The sequence below is a fragment of the Heptranchias perlo genome, chromosome 2 (genome assembly GCF_035084215.1).
Source record: "Heptranchias perlo isolate sHepPer1 chromosome 2, sHepPer1.hap1, whole genome shotgun sequence".
NCBI lineage: Eukaryota > Metazoa > Chordata > Chondrichthyes > Hexanchiformes > Hexanchidae > Heptranchias > Heptranchias perlo.
Genome location: NC_090326.1, coordinates 154238208 through 154255795, shown reverse-complemented (window position 1 = coordinate 154255795; position 17588 = coordinate 154238208). Strand labels below are relative to the sequence as shown.

General features: G+C 41.6%; 1 protein-coding gene across 3 annotated transcripts in view; it reads left to right on the top strand.

Annotated features, from left to right (window-relative positions):
* galnt11 (UDP-N-acetyl-alpha-D-galactosamine:polypeptide N-acetylgalactosaminyltransferase 11 (GalNAc-T11)) overlaps positions 1-17588 on the top strand; it is a 157155-nt gene that overhangs the window by 115485 nt on the left and 24082 nt on the right. For all 3 annotated transcript variants that reach the window (XM_068008456.1, XM_068008473.1, XM_068008464.1), the window contains 3 exons: positions 2120-2237; positions 7953-8105; positions 9661-9885. In XM_068008456.1, the coding sequence (XP_067864557.1) occupies positions 2120-2237; positions 7953-8105; positions 9661-9885 (496 nt within the window). The remainder of the gene's footprint in view (positions 1-2119; positions 2238-7952; positions 8106-9660; positions 9886-17588) is intronic.

The following is a 17588-nucleotide window of genomic DNA, read 5'->3' as shown; positions in this document are numbered from 1 at the left end:
CTGTGCCAGCTCTTTGAAAGAGCTATCCAATTAGTCCCACTCCCCTGCTCTTTCCCCGTAGCCCTGAAAAGTTTTACTTTTCAAGTATACATCCAATTCCCTTTTGAAAGTTACTATTGAATCTGCTTCCACCACCCTTTCAGGCAGTGCATTCCAGATTGTAACAACTCAATGCGTAAATTATTTCTCATCTCCCCCTCCAGTTCTTTTTCCAATTATCTTTAGAAATTGGTCCTCCCATTTATAAAAAAAAAATCGATATACTCACACCCCTAAATCTCAGTGTTCCTTTACTATGTTAAAAGCCTTTAGAGTATACAGTACTTTTTACTGTTCTTTTTCTCAATTGTACTACTTCACATTTCTTTGCATTGAACTGCATTTAGCACTTACACTAACTTGCTATGTCTACCTGCAATCTCTTAGAATTCTTTCTCTCAGTTCACCATGTCCCATAATTTGCTTTGATCAGGAACTGCTGATTTCATTCCTCTGGTGCCTATGCCCAAATCATGTAAATAAATGTTAGCAATCTCCTGCTCCCTGGATCATGCTGGCACTCTCCTCTCCCCCACCCCCATCCCCCCCCCCCCGCCTCCCCGCACCCCTGTACATGCTGGGACTCTCTTTCCCATCAGTTCATGCTGGTACTTTCCTCCCTACACCAATCAATGCACATATTTTCTTCTCTACCCCTCTTCCCCAACCTCAGCAGCTCCTGGTTCCTTACCCCCTGTTGCTGCTGCTCTAGACAGTTGAATGCATCTGCATGCTGTGGATGGAAATTCTCGATCGTGCAAGAATTCCTGCCGACAGTGTGCAGAGACATTCAATTGTTTAGAGCAACAGTCAAAGGAAATAAAAGCTAAGGGCAGCACTGAGGGGAGGCGCTGGATACCACGCCAATTTTCATCTTTGAACACAGCTATAAGGACGCTGTCCTGGAAATACTTGCTGAGCACATGAATCATGGATGGTTGGCAATTTGTAAGAAAAAACAGGAAATGGGATTGGAGTAGATATCTCCAGTATGGAGCTTGCACTGAACGCTGGGCTGAATCCTATGGTGTTATTACTATGATTAACTGTTATGCCTTTTCTAACCTTCTTGCCCGAGATTATTTCATTCTTGTATTTTAGATTGCTCTCATGGTTAAGACTCAACTTTCCATACTTTCCACAGTCGCTCTCTTTGCCTTGAGATCTAGGGTCGCTTTCCATAATATGCCTGGGAAACCCTGTCTAGTAATTGTTTTTAGCTACTGGATTTATGTCTTCATAAGATCTCGCTCTGTTCTTTGAAAGCAATAGAGCATTGAAGATAAACAAGCACATAAGAATCAATCACATAATATAGTTATATATTTACAGTAAAGAATATTCCACCTAACTACTGGACTAAACAAAATAATTTTTAAAAATGAACTCTAAGAACTAAGTTAATCCTGTGTAAATAACTTTAAAATACACCAAAGTGTTTTTCCTCTCTAAAGAATGTTAGACTGACCAATACTGACCACTTGTTTCTCTTAGATTTAAAACGGTCTTCTCTCATGGGATTTTCGAGCTGCCCCTGAGTTGAATAGAACAGTCGTCTTTATATCCTAAGAAAGAGTTACCAGGACTTCCTGAATTTTGAATACTCCAGCACTCATATTTAAAAAGGGCCTGTCAGGCATATACATACTGAATCAATCAAGCACGGTGTTTAAGTTTGAAATATTTCTTTCTCCAGAATGTAACCGAAAAAAAACATTGTGTCAAAATAAATTTGGTGCAGGGATCTGAACTACCGCTGTTTTGTAAATGCTTCTGTATCGTAAATGGATTTAAAAGGACAGCCACTAGCTAAAACCAAATAAAAACACCTCATTTTGTCACATTTACCTTATTGGTTCTTTTCATTATTTTAAAAACTTGGATTACATTCCCAACCTTTGCCTTTTTTTTCCCTTAACCTATGGGAGGAGGGAATCATGTTTTAACGTAGTGAAAGCACATTGTCAATTTTGCCATATGAGGAGATACAGCCTACAAAACTCAAAAATAATTTTGCTCAGATCTGTAGCAGGGGTATATTAACAAGTGTTTAGTTTTTTTATTCTGTCTTCTCATTCAGGTCACCTACGATGGCAGGGGGACTATTTGCAATGAACAGGAATTACTTCAACGAACTTGGGCAGTACGACAGTGGTATGGATATTTGGGGAGGAGAAAACCTGGAAATTTCATTTAGGGTAATGTTGTTTGTGTTGAATGAATTTCCCCATTTCAAATTATCAGGTCTTGATGATGTTTCAGTAATGAAATTTAAAAAAAAATAAACACAGAATTACATAGAAATTGCAACACAGAAACAGGCTGTTCAGCTCAACCAGTCTATGTTAATCTTTATCCTCCACAGGAGCAGTAATCCTAATCCCATGTGCCCGCCCAGTTCCCATGTTCCTTTTATTCCCTTTTCATTAAAACATCCATCTAACTTATTCTTCAATGTTGACTTGGCCTCTGCCTCAATCACTAACTCTGGTAGTACATTCCACTGTGCCTCTGTGTAAAAAAAAAAGTTTCTCCTGCTCCCTGTCCTAAATTTCTTAGATTTCATTTTATATCCATGTCCTGTTGTTGTAGAACCCCTCAATCACTGGAAACAGTCTGCTTCTATCTACTCTGTCACGTCCCTTCATGATATTAAACACCTTTATCAAATCACCCTGTAATCTCCTCTTGTTTTAACAAAAGTAGCCCCAGATTTTTTCCTAGTAGCTAGTAAATGTTTAAAATGATTGTGCAAGGATTAATTAAAAGTTTTGAGTACTTTATTTTGACAAGTGTCTTATGGTCCCCAGAGGGGAAAACTCCAACTTACATCCATGCTCCTCGTAGAAGGAAAAACATCTGAATCCTTTAAAGGACAGAAATAAGGACAAAGATGGGAGGGAAAGTAGAGAGTGAGGAGGACATAAAAAACCTACAAGGGGATATAGACAGGCTGGATGAGTGGGCGGAGATTTGGCAGATGCAATACAATATTGGAAAATGTGAGGTTATGCACTTTGGCAGGAAAAATCAGAGAGCAAGTTATTATCTTAATGGCGAGAAACTGGAAAGTACTGCAGTACAAAGGGATCTGGGGGTCCTAGTGCAAGAAAATCAAAAAGTTAGTATGCAGGTGCAGCAGGTGATCAAGAAGGCCAACGGAATGTTGGCTTTTATTGCTAGGGGGACAGAATATAAAAACAGGGAGGTATTGCTGCAGTTATATAAGGTATTGGTGAGACCGCACCTGGAATACTGCATACAGTTTTGGTGTCCATACTTAAGAAAATACATACTTGCTCTCGAGGCAGTACAAAGAAGGTTCACTCGGTTAATCCCGGGGATGAGGGGGTGGACATATGAGGAGAGATTGAGTAGATTGGGACTCATTGGAGTTCAGAAGAATGAGAGGCGATCTTATTGAAACATATAAGATTGTGAAGGGGCTTGATCGGGTGGATGCGGTAAGGATGTTCCCAAGGATGGGTGAAACTAGAACGAGGGGGCATAATCTTAGAATAAGGGGCTGCTCTTTCAAAACTGAGATGAGGAGAAACTTCTTCACTCAGAGGGTAGCAGGTCTGTGGAATTTGCTGCCCCAGGAAGCTGTGGAAGCTACATCATTAAATAAATTTAAAACAGAAATAGACAGTTTCCTAGAAGTAAAGGGAATTAGGGGTTACGGGGAGCGGGCAGGAAATTGGACATGAATTTAGATTTGAGGTTAGGATCAGATCAGCCATGATCTTATTGAATGGCGGAGCAGGCTCGAGGGGCCGATTGGCCTACTCCTGCTCCTATTTCTTATGTAAGGTTAAAAAAACGACCAGGACAGAAAGGGAAACAGATGATTATGAGTGGGGCCAAAGGCAGAATCAAAGAAAAGATTTTTGGGAGACTTTTTAAAGCAGTGAAGGAGGTGGCAAAGAGGAGGGATTCAGGGCGAGAATTCTGGAGGGTATAGTGGCTGAAAAAACAGACACCAATGGTGGAGCGTTGGGAATGAGGGGGAAACCAGTGGAGGAGCAGAGGCTGCATGCAGGGGCATGGCTGGAGGAGATTATTGATGTAGGTTGGGGCAAGGCCATGGAGAAATTTGAAAGTGAGAACAAGGATCTTGTAGTTAATTCACTGAGGCTTGGAGAGATGGGAGTGTAGGGTTTTGCATGAGAAAGGATGCATGCTGTTGCATTCTGGATCAGCTGGAGTTTATGGAGGGTAGAATACAAAGAACAAAATAATTCAGCAAATACTATCAATCCAATACAACACAGAAATAACCAGCAAAATGCATAATGGGTTTCTTACATATTTCAACAATCTTTGCTCAAGCAATGTAATAACCTTTACTGTTTTTCAAAACAGTTCTCTCCATTGGGAACTTTACAAAGTGAACATAAACTTTCAGAACCCCTTGTCCTTTTTCAGTGTTGTGGTTTCAACCTGTTCAGTAACACTCATCCTGCAAATTCACAAGTTCTGTCTTTCCCAGACAGAAGTAAACAATGGGTTGTGTTACCAGAATTCCCCAGGAAATGCTCAGATACGCCAGTAGATGGGTTTCCCGAATATGCAGATACTTATGTAATAAGTTTACGATTCAACAATACAAAGAAAATAATGTAAGTTCAGAATATATGTGTTTGATTGGTAGCACAACAGAAATATACAAACTTATCTGTGAAAGTCCAAAACAATTACTGATAAATTATTCAATCAACTGTGAAAATTAATCACTTTGAACTTTGGATCAAGCACCCTTTTGATCTCTCAATTGGACGTTATCGTCTGAACTTTTTAATTGAATTTGGCACAAGCACAATTCACATATTTGTAACATGGTCAATAAACTACAATGACAAACAATTCACTGGAAGGACTAAGACTTGTAAAGCTTGATAACATGACTGCCACTCTGAGTACCAAATTAATTGCGGTAAAAATCATTTTTATGTATCAAATCGACAGTAATAAGTGCAAAACACTTCAATTTGCTTCCTCTTTTTAATTAAAAATTGTGTAGTACCAATGTAATTGAGGTACTAAATATGTCAAGCAGTAGTTGCATTGGATTAATATCCAATTCTTTCTAAGTATTCCTTTTTGATTATATTATATGTCTTATTGCAGGATTCGTAAGTGCTGCCCAGATGACACTTCACTCCCATTTTATTGTTTAGCTGACAGTAACATAAACTAGGTTCAGGTTTTTGCTAATAAGAGATTTTCAAGAGTGCGTTTGCATAATTCAAATTGCAGTGATTGTACATTAAAAGATATTAGAGCATCATTGTTACAAAGTCAAATTTTCAGAACAATATATGGTAAATTTTACAACCTCAAGTAAGTCTTAGCCAATCAGGGCACTTAAAATGACATCAAATCAAGGATGTTGCCGCAGTTATTTTTATTTTTTCTGACTTTCTCCTCTTGTCTGCTGATTCCTTCATTGGTATAGTTGGGCACTGGCAGCCCTCCCATACCTCACCCTGGTGAATGTCACTGATGTGTTCGGATGAGACGTTAAACCGAGAACCCCGTCTGCCCTCTTAGGTGGACGTAAAAGATCACATGGCACTATTTTGAAGAAGAGCAGGGGCTTTATCCCCAGTGCCCTGGCTAACATTTATCCCTCCATCACTAAAACAGATTATGTGGTTGTTATCACATTTGTTTGTGGGACCTTGCTGTGTGCAAATTGGCTGCTGCGTTTCCTACATTACAGCAGTGACTACACGTCAAAAACACTTCATTAGCTGTAAAGCGCTTTGGGAAGTCCTGAGGTCGTAAAAGGTGCTATATAAATGCAAGTCTCCCTTTCTTTCTTTCTTTATACAGTGAATGTCAGCAAGCTGCCCGACTGCACAGGGCATCGCGCTCGAGCACAATCTCGTTCTCACCCACATACGTAGACTTTCCAGCAGGGGTCACTGGATTATGACGAGCATCAGGAAACCTGATTGATTTTGCCCTGCTAGATCAGGGACAAAAGTAATTGATTAAAGCTCCAGAGAAATCCTAACACATACTAAACAATTTTTAAAAATGATTAAACTGCTCAGCACGTCAAACGCATATTTTGAACTTAAAATCATGTGACAGCGATTTAAGTTTACTCTACATAATTCTTTATGGTGCTCGATCAACAGATGTGATTTGTTTTTTGGCAAAGCAGACAGATTTGTGGCTCAATGGGTAATCGCACCATGAAGTGCGGCGCTGAGCCATACAGTCCAAAAAGCTCTGAGTTTTGATCACTGGTCTGTATTGAATTAGCTTGCAATGGAGACTCTGCAGCGGGTCTCAACATCCCTGGCAAGGATGTGAGAAAAAGTGTACACAGTTACGATTCCTGATCCCAGTTAAACAAAAAAAAGACACTCTATTGGTTTGTGTAGCCACCCAAGTCTGAGTTTTCTCTCCCAGTCTGTCGCAAGTCTGCTCTGAATTTCTGTATCGTAGGTACATAGGGGTAGGCCATTCAGCCCCTCGAGCCTATTCCACCATTCAATGAGATCATGGCTGATCTGTATCCTAACTCCATCCGCCTGCCTTGGCTCCATATCCCTTAATACCCTTGGCTAGCAAAAATCTATCAATCTCAGATTTAAAATTATGCATTGAGCGAGCATCTACTGCTTTTTGTGGGAGAGAGTTCCACACTTCTACCACCCTTCACATGTTTCCCAACTTCTCTCCTGAATGGCCTGGCACTGATTTTAAGGTTACGTCTCCTTGTCCTAGACTCCCCCACCAGCAGAAAAGGTTTCTCTCTATCTACCCTTTCAATTCCTTTCAAAATCCTAAAAACCTGAATCACATCACCCCTCAACCTTCTATATTCCAGGGAATATAAGCCTAGTTTAGGTATCAGCTGGGCATCTGTGGAAACAGAGTCACCTTACAGTGGCAAATTCAATACAAATAAAAGTGATGTTCATTTTATTACCCTCCATTGCTCTGTATTCTTCACACTACACCCCAATTTCCAAAGATTCATTTTCCATTTGGGAGTGTAAGAAGTTTAAAGCTATTTACGCTGATTCCAGTTCACAGTAAAAACTTACTACAGATTCTCTCCTTGTTCTGATCCTGATTGTACGTGAAAAGTGGTACTGCTAGCAGATGGTAAGAGTGGCTGTAAAAGGTTCCATGCAGAGGTTTTATGGATTAACAGTGGCCTGAGTCAGACAATTTGTGGACAACTTTAGGACTGAAGTTTGCTCCCTAATAATTAAAGGCACAATACATTGTTGAGTAGAAAGTACAACCTCTAGGACCGTGCTTGCTAAAGGCACAGTGTGTGAACTTTATTTTGTTATATAAAAGCAAAGTAGAAAAGAGCGATACAGAGAGAGGCAGAAGATTTGAATAGGAAAATTGGACAAAAGAAACAGACTGCCACAATGAGGAATTCATGTCATGCGCTTTGAATGAAAACAGACAGGTAACCTGCATCCACATCTCTGTCAGCGTCACTCTATAACTAAGAAATGTTTGAGAGTATCTGACATTGCTGCAATCAAAAATTTATATCTGTCCCTGTAGGAAAACATTTGACCTCTGCTTGGCAGCTGCTCCTGATGGGTTTCCTGAGACCAGGAACTCACAATGTGGGAAATTGCGATTCATTATTAGCCAGCTGACTGGGCCACTGCAGCCAGTCTCTCTTTATTAGCCATTTAGAGTACTGAATTAAAAACAATTAGGCAGTTTCACTATAGTTTCCCGTGGAGACCAGAGAATAAATGTGCAGGGACAACCCCCTCTTTAAAAAGAGGCATTGCCACTCTTAGATAATGTAAAATTAAGAATGTTTCTAGTTTCAGAAATCTTGATTTTGACTGTTGCCTTTTATTCCCACCATGAGTACAATTAAGATAACATTCTCTTGTTGTGCATTTTTGGTTCAGGTTTGGATGTGCGGTGGTCGGCTAGAAATAATTCCATGCTCCCGGGTTGGCCATATTTTCCGTAAACGCCGGCCATATGGTTCACCTGGAGGACAGGATACTATGGCACACAATTCTCTTCGTCTGGCACATGTCTGGATGGATGAATATAAGGTATATTTGTAGTTTGTCATTTACTAACATTGTAGCCCAGTCTACAAATGGGAGGAATTCACGGTGATAATGTCTTTTATTCATGCTTTCAAGAAGTACCAAAAGACTTTGCGGTACCATTACTATTGGTGAATATTTAGCTACCTGCGATGCAATTTATTTTCAAGGAAGCTTAGAATTAGATTGTTTTTGTTCTTCTGTCTGTTCCCTGGAAATGGTCAAACCCTCTTACAACTAACTGTAGGATCATCCTAAAGGGTAAGAATCGTTTTGATTTGGGAATTTGCAGCAATAAGGCACGGACAAGCCTGCACCTTCTATGACTGAAACGTATGAACCTTGTGTGCAGAGTGAATGAGTTAGTTGTCTACAAGATTACCAATTACCTTTTTGGTAAGTTACACAACAGAAAGACTTGCAGGATGCCCACCATCCATTTCTGATCATTTCAATGGGCAGAGAAAACACCATGCTGACAGACAATAAAGCTCAGGCTAAAGCCACAATTCGGATTTAATGCAAGACATTCTGGGCTAGATTTGAAGCCAAGTCCTAGAGATGTAAGACCAGTGTCTAACACACTTTGCCATCAATTCCATTATCATTTAATTGATGATTGAGGATCGGCACAATATATGATTGGAAAGGGAGATCACCTTTGACCAGAATCTCCTAACTTGCCACCAAATAATTTCTTGACGTTGTTTGTTTGAGTTTTACATAATTGTTATAAGAAACAGCTATGGGTTTCTGCTACAGTTGTCACCAAATTTCAGCCTTGATAGCACAGTAAGAATGGTATTTGTTTTATTTTGATGTTTAGTTATAAGCAATCATTACTACAACAACAACTTGCATTTATATAGCGCCTTTAACGTAGTAAAACGTCCCAAGACATTTCACAGGAGCGTTATCAAACAAAATTTGACACCAGGAGATATTAGGACAGGTGACCAAAAGCTTGGTCAAAGTGGTAAATTTTAAGGACTGTCTTAAAGGAGGAGAGAGAGGCGGAGAGGTTTAGGGAGGGAATTCCAGAGCTTAGAGCGATTAAAATCGGGGATGCGCAAAAGGCAAGAATTGGAGGAGCGCCAAGTTCTCCGAGGGTTGTAGGGCTGGAGGTGGTTACAGTGATAGGGAGGGGCGAGGCCACGGAGGGATTTGAAAACAAGAATGAGAATTTTAAAATCGAGGCGTTCCAGGACCAGGAGCTAATGTAGGCCAGCGAGTACAGGGGTGATGGGAGAACGGGTGCAAGTTAGGATACGGGCAGCATAGTTTTGGATGAGCTCAAGTTTTTGGAGGGTGGAAGATGGGAAGCCATCTTAATTATAACCTTAATTCCTACACTAGAATCAAAATCTTTGGGCTTTTTCTCACAGAATGCTTGCTACTTAAAGTTTGCCCTACAGTAAATTGGCTTTGTTTCCCACCGAGATGTTTAGTTCTCTTCTTACCCTTGCCAAGAATGTCAGGATTTTTCATTTTCTTTAGGTGTTAAAAATAAAATCAAATGATCTTCAATTTTAACTGCAGAAAGCTTTTTAAATTCCAGGAACAATACTTTGCCCTGAGGCCTGAGCTAAGAGTCCGGAATTATGGTGACATCAGCGAACGAGTTCAGCTGAGAAAAAAGCTTGATTGTAAATCATTCAAGTGGTATCTGGACAATGTCTACCCAGAGATGCAAGTTATCAGACCAAATGAAAGAGCCAGAGTGCAGCAGCCGTTGTTAGTTAACAAAGCTGTGAAACGGCCAAAAGTCCTCCAACGTGGAAGGGTAAGGTTCAGCGATAAGGTGCCAAACTAGCAGAGATTTTCCGAGAACCTGCAGTTAGAGCTTTATAATGTCACTTTTGAGAACTTTAAGTGAATGTTATCAATGTTTTTATTGCAGTTTTTGGGTGACGGTACAATAATATGCTGTATACTAACCTATTACTGTAATTGACTGTGAATTATCAATTAATGGCTCGGAATTTCCTCAAATGGCGCATCCGGCAATTTACTCCAAAATTTACGCCGATCTTGCCGTTTGCAACTTACACCGAAATTTCCTGAGAATTTAAAAACCGGTGCAAAAAGGAGCAGAAATCAGCGTAAACAATCGTGGCCCAAGAAAAACGTGGGACGTAGGCCATATTCCTTTTTTTTGTATGAAAATTAAACTTTCAAGCTATCAAACCATCCTTTATTCACATTAGGCGCATTGCGTTTAAGAAAATGCGATCGTGGAAGCTTTTCAATTTTTAATGCAGCTCATTCTGACGCCGTAAAAATTCATTCAAAGATACAGAAAATACAGTGTCGGTCTCAGTGAGGCGATATTTTTAAATCGCTTAAAAAAAATCACCGCAAGCCACCAAAAACCTTACTTTGGCCACTGCTGCCCTCAAATTTTAGATGTAATTATACGGCCGTTCAGCACCGGGGTGAACGCAAGAAACTTGCGTTCTTTCATTTCTTTTGCTAACGGGTAAAGCTGTGCGAACGAGCGGCAGAGTGTTTTTGCAGAGGTTTCACTGAATTGGTACGATAAATTGAGGGTATTCCGACCTGTCGTAAAAACAGTCATAAGTCACTCACACCCAAATTTCCTCGCTCTTTTGCATGGAAAATCGCCATTACGCCATACTTACGCTGATTTTCTTTGGTGCAAGTTTTCAGGAAATTCATCGGAGGCTGCTGTGATAGTGGAGGACCCAAATCGAAATAAAATTATCCCTGCAAACTCCAAAGGATATATTTATTACTCTTTCAGATGCATATATTTACACGTTTATTAGCAGATCTCCCATTTTGATGAAGTGAATTGGATGCTAGGCATCAGAATCATTGCTCTGAGGACTCCCCACGGTCAGCTTTGGCGAGGGCTCTCGTTGAGCCATGGATCTGATTGGAGTGCAGTTCAACCACTGCATGTAGGCTCCCAAGAGGAGTCATGACCTAAGCGTGCAATGGATAGCCTTTGCACCCAAGCAGCCAGGGTGTCACACTTAGCTGGAGGACTGCCACAATATAAATGCATCACGGTAGCTGGCAGGAAAGTGGACACAGGTAGATCATACACCAGTCGCACATTAATGGAATGGAAGCCCATGCGATTCACGAAAGTAGCAGGCTCATCTGAAGGAGCTCGCAGGGTGACAAGGGTGCAGTCAACGAGGTCCTGGACTCGGGGTGGTGGTGGGGGGCGGGGGGAGCTTGCTAAGGAGATATTAGGACAGGTGAAAAGACGTAGGTTTTAAGGAGCGTCTTAAAGGAGGATAGAGAGGCGGAGAGGTTTAGGAAGGGAATTCCAGAGCTTAGGGCCTAGGCAGGTGAAGGCAGAGACCTCAGAGGGTTGTTAGGCTGGAGGAGGTTACAGAGATTGGGAGGGGGCGAGGCCATGGAGGGATTTGAAAACAAGGATGAGAATTTTAAGATCGAGGCGTTCCTGGACCTGGATCCAATGTAGGTGATGGGTGAACAGAACTTAGTGTGAGTTAGGATATGGACAGATGAGCTCAAGTTTACGGAGGACGGAGGGTGGAAGATGGGAGGCCGGCCAGGAGAGCATTGGAATAATCAAGTCTAGAGGTAACAAAGGCATGGATGAGGGTTTCAGCATCAGATGAGCTGAAGCAGGGGCGGAGACGGGCGATGTTATGGAGGTGGAAGTCGGTGGTCTTGGTGATGGAGCGGATATGTGGTCGGAAGCTCGATGCGAACGGTCTGGTTCGGCCTCAGACAGTGGCCAGGGAGAGGGATGGAGTCGATGGCTAGGGAATGGAGTTTGTAGGGCTGTTCAACCTGTGGTAAGACAGAAGTTCTGTATCGCAAGCAAGCTTGGTCCCGCTACCGCCCGTTTTATTTTTTAGCCACAAAAGGGGCGACAGTGAGATGGTAATCACCCTCATAAGTTATATCTTAATGAAACTTAGGCAATATAATTGCTATGCTAATAAGGTATTACTTGAAGGATACTGTCAGCTACTGGTGACTTGTAGAAAATAAAACATCAACATAACTCTTATTTTCTGTAAAAAAAAATGTCACTGACATAGATTCTATTTGCACATCAGGTACACATATTTTAATATGCTCGAAAAAGTTTTTTTTATTTAACAATTTTCAGATGTAGTTGCCATTTAGGTAAGGGTGATCCATATGGTCAGACACATCCTAGGGATCCCTTGCAAATATTTATACATTTCTGGGGAGCTGCTGTAAATATTGACCCACTCACAGGGACCCCTTTAAAACAAAAATTAAATATTTTTGTCTATAGTGTATCATGGTATTGGCTTCTTTCTTTCTGTCACAGTATATCAAGAATCATAGAATTGTACAGCAAAGAGGGAGACCATTCGGCCCTTTGTGCCTGTGCCAGCTCTTTATGTGGTTCGTGAGCCATGGCTCAGTGGGTAGCACTGAGGCCTCTGAGTCAGAAGGTTGTGGGTTCAAGTCCCACTCTAGAGACTTGAGCACAAAATCTAGACTGACACTTCAGTGCAGTACTGAGGGAGTGCTACACTGTTGGAGGTGCCGTCTTTCAGATGAGACGTTAAACTGAGGTCGCGTCTGCCCTCTCAGGTGGACGTAAAAGATGCCGTGGCACTATTTCAAAGAAGAGCCAGGGAGTTCTCCCTGCTGTCCTGGCCAATATTTATCCCTCAACCAACACCAAAAAAAAACAGATTTTCTGGTCATTATCACATTGCTGTTTGTGGGACCTTGCTGTGTGCAAATTGGCTGCCGCGTTTCCTACAATACATCAGTGACTACACTTCAAAAGTACTTCATTGGCTGTAAAGCGCATTGGGACATCCCAATGTCGTGAAAGGCGCTATATAAATGCAAGTCTTTCTTTCTCTTTGAAAGAGCTATCCAATCAGTCCCACTCCCCTGCTCTTTCCCCATAGCCCTGCAAATTTTTCCTTTTCAAGTATTTATCCAATTCCCTGGATAATTAAAAAGAAAGCTCACCACCAACTTCTCAAGGGCAACTAGGGATGGGTAATAAATGCTGGCCTTGCTAGTGACGCCCACATCCCAAGAATGAATAAAATATATGGCATTTTTTAAAAAAAGGTTCACTCACAGAAAATGGTGCTCCTAGTTTTGATACAATAACCTGGACGCTGTGTGAACTAGGTGCCGGAGAGAGTGGTCAGAGCATTCAATTCAAATGTCCCATTTGCAACAACAGCACGCTGAAACAACTTGTGGGGATGACTAACAGTAAAGTGCAATATGCTACATAGACTCTCTATCCCTGGACAAACAAGTAATGCCTTACAAGTTGCAAAATGGATTTTGTGGGTTTTTAGAAAAAAATGTGTTAAGTGTGGATATCAGTGAAACACAGGTCATGAGCACGATGGGGCCAAGTGATTTATTGCGAAAAGTGACTTGTTATCACTCAGCTCCACATTTTGACTGACTGCCTGTGGGACTTTTTAAGCAAAACTGCAGTACTCGGGGCTGGAAATTGTGTTAAGTGTAGGAATTCACAGGAATTCTTGTAAAATGAAATTCTGCACCTAACAGATTACCTGCCAGTCAGTTAGGCAGTGATCCAATGCAACTGAGTTTGCTATTTCATATCTGTCAATAATAGTGCGAGGGTCATTTTTTGAGGATAGACTGTGTTACCCTCTTTGTTTTCCTGATTTTTTTGTATTTTTTTCCCCCCTCTGGTTTTTTCAGTCTGCATGTCTTTTGCAGATTACAGGGCAAACTTGCTCCAAAGCCCCTGCCACTCTTGAGTTGGCCATTCTGAGGAGCGTGAGATGACCAGTTTGGTGGCTGCCCCCCGTAATTTCCTCTCTCCTCCGCTCCATCAGTTGGCGAGGAACATCCACGGGGGCTGCTCCTGCTTCACCGCCGTAACTTCCCTGGAAGTGCAACGGGAAACTCTGATTGCGGCGAAGTCACAGTATTGGAGTGAGGGCAGCTCCGAGGAAATTCCCGGCCATTGTTTCCCTACAGTCATGTGGCTTTGATCAAGAAGGCGTGCGGTCAGAACCTGTACATCACCGCTTTGTGGTGCCACCCATTATGAATACCTCTTTAAAAAAAAAACACCCCCTTTTCTTTAGCGTACAACATATCTGTCCCTCTACATACGTCTACAGTTATGGTAGCCTAATGTTGGACCAGCAACCCGGAGGTTTTGAGTTCGAATCCCACCATGGCACCTTGTGAAATTGAATTCAGTAAAATCTGATAATTTGTGGGCTGGGACTAGAAAAAACCAACATGAAAACTGCTGGTTTGTCGTAAAGACCCAACTGGTTGACTTATGTCCTTCAGGGAAGGGAACCTGCTACTTCCATCCAGTCTGGCATACGTGATTCGTGATTCCAGTCCCATACTACGTGGTTGACTCTTAAATGCCTTCAGGGCAAATAGGTTTGGGCTGCCTTTCCAGCATTGCCCACATCCCAGAGCAAATTAAAAAGAATACATGGGGGTGGTGCAAGTGACCTGTACAGACATCCCTGATAACGCTGGTGCAGTTCTCGTCACCACATTACAAGAAGGATGTAATTGCACTAGAGAGGATATGGAGGAGATTTACGAGGATGTTGCCGGGACTGGAGAATTTTAGCTATGATGACAGATTGGATAGGCTGGGGTTGTTTTCCTTGGAACAGAGGAGGCTGAGTGGTGATTTGATTGAGGTGTTCAATATTATGAGGGGCCTAGATAGAGTGGATAGGAAGGACCTATTTCCCTTAGCGGAGGGGTCAATAACCAGGGGGCAAAGTGATTGGTAGAAGAATTGGAGCGGAAATGAGGAAAAAAATTTCACCCAGAGGGTGGTGGGTGTCTGGAACTCACTGCCTGAGAGGGTGATAGAGGCAGAAACCCTCAACTCATTTAAAAAAATACCTGGATGTACATCTGAAGAGCCGTGACCTGCAGGGCTACGGACCAAGTGCGGGAAAGTGGGATTAGGCTGGGTGGCTCGTTTCTCAGCCGACGCGGACACGATGGGCCGAATGGCCTCCTTCTGTGCCGTAAATTTTCTCTGATTTCTATATGATAGCAATCTTGATTTACTCACTTGCTGATTTACTCTCCATCTCCTTGAGAAACAAACCCTCTGGACAGTCCACCTGAGATCCAGAACTCCTGGAATCACAAGCACAACCCCTATGTCCCACCACTCCATAGTGCAATGTGTCAGTGCACCGTGTTGAATGTATTTAAAACCTGATATAATGGTAGAACTATTTGAAATCACAACCAACAATTTCACAGGGATAAAGGAGTTGTGCATTTTCTGAACAGAACAAAATTTGTACTCCAAACTCTATATGGTATAAAAAGTCGCAGATTTCTCTGTGAGAAATGCAAACTTTATTTGACTATGGTAATTAGTTTGACAGCATTTACTACTCCTTAACAATCATTTTTTTCTGCCAACTTTTCTTTCCGTGAATCAATTTAACTGAAGGGCAATTAATTTGCTGCAATGAGATTCCAATTAATTTAGAGCCCTTGAGAAATATAACTGCTACACTGTTTTGCAGAGAAGTAAGTAACCTTTAGCTTAATTGAAATATTTGCTCCTGCTATATTCCCTGAGTAATCTTTCACTGCTCCTTATTCCTATCCAGTACTCAAATGTATGTAAATCTTTTAGTGCCGTGGCTGCGTCATTCTGTTGTTATGTTTTGATTCCCATGCGCAAGCCAGTTGCTCAGCTGCAGCACATTCCCATATTTATAACCGTGCATCTGTATCAAAAGCTGTCCATTGTGAAAAGTGAAGGGAAGGGTGTAAAAGATGGAAGGAAAGGGGAAATCATCAGTTGTATCTCATGTATAGCACGCTCAAATAGATCTTGCGGGTTGAAATCGCACCTGCCATATTAGTAATGAATGCACTAACGTGTTTGTGTGAAATTGCTTTAAACAAAGGTGTTTAAATCAAATAGTTTAAAACCTTTGTTAAAAAAGCTGAGGAATTTTATATGAACTCCCAGATCTCCTGTGGCAGTGCTCACAGATAGTCTGGTCTCTGTGGTATAGTTGTGATGCTTAACTGCTAACCTTGCCTGTCCCTTTGAGGCCAACTAATCTCCCTGGGGATGGAGTCCAAACGCTCCAACCCAATTAATTACAGCTGCTTATAACTCCTGGGGTCAATCAGAGGGTAATTGTGGATGTTTGTAAATTTCTGGCTGCAGGTCAGAAAAATCCCATTGTGAAACGACTGACTTTCTTTGTCTTTTTTTTAAGATTGCTTTTCATCTGTAACAAAGTGTGACAGGTTTGTGTTAGATGTATATTAAAAAACACAGTGCTCTTTCAATATTGGAATCTAATCAAATCCTCTTTACTGCTGGACCACCAACCTTGTTTGGAAATGATCTGCGCTGTATAAGAGTGGCATAAGAAGTGATGGCTTTGGCTGCTGAGGCAAAGCACTTTGAACATTCAAGAGGGAAAAAGTTTTCTTAAGGTGTGGCTTCTGAAGAGCTCTGAATTACTAAAGCAAACCCCGGTGCTGAGTCTTTTTCATTGTACTTGTTCCTTAGACTTAAAGGAGAAGGAAAGTTGAGTTGTTCAGCCCCAGGTTAAAAAAAAAATCAGTATATCTGGAAACTTGCGGGGCTGTCAGCTGATGGAGGGCATTCTGAGGTCAAGTAGCTCTGGATCAGCTCCTAGGCCAGTCTGAAGCAACAGCTCATGAAATTGAATGGATATCTGTGCCAGCACCTGTGCCATGACGTGCGTCACCAGTGTGGCTCTGGAGGGAAGTTGAGACACAAAATATCGATCTCTGTGAGGTTACAAAATCAAATGTGCTTCACTCCCAGTAGTATATATCTTACAAATGTGAAGGATGTTGAGCAGCTTGTAAATCCCGAATTGGTTAGAAGTGAGATGAGAGATATAATAAATAAAAGGAAAAGCATTAGAGAAAGTTAGTTAAGCTAAAGGAGGACAAATTGCTGGAACCTGATGGGATATATCCAAGGATCCTGAGGGAAATGGAGGACGAAATAGCAGAGACCCCAAGAAATTATTTCTGCCTTATACTGAAAGTGGATGTGTGCTGGAGGACTGGAAAGTGGCCAGTGTAATAACCATGTTCAAAAAAGGGAGGTATTGCTAACCCGGGTAATTACAGGCCAGTTGGTTTAACATCTATGGTAGGGAAATTTGGGAACCTTTAATTAAAAATGAAATTAATAAATCCCCAATTTTAACCTAGCTTGCCTGGGCTACGTTAAAGTAATTGGAAGCAGCCAACACAGATTTCAGAAAGGAAGATCGTGCTTGACAAACCTCATAGAGTTCTTTGAGGAGGTGACAGGTATGGTGGATAGGGGAAATGCAGTGGATGTGGTGTGCATGGACTTTTAGAAAGCCTTTGACAAGGTACCGCAGAGGAGACTATTGCAGAAGGTATGGAATTAGAGGGAGGGTAACAAATTGGATTAAAAACTGACTAGAAGGGAGGAGACAGAGAGTATGAGTTAAG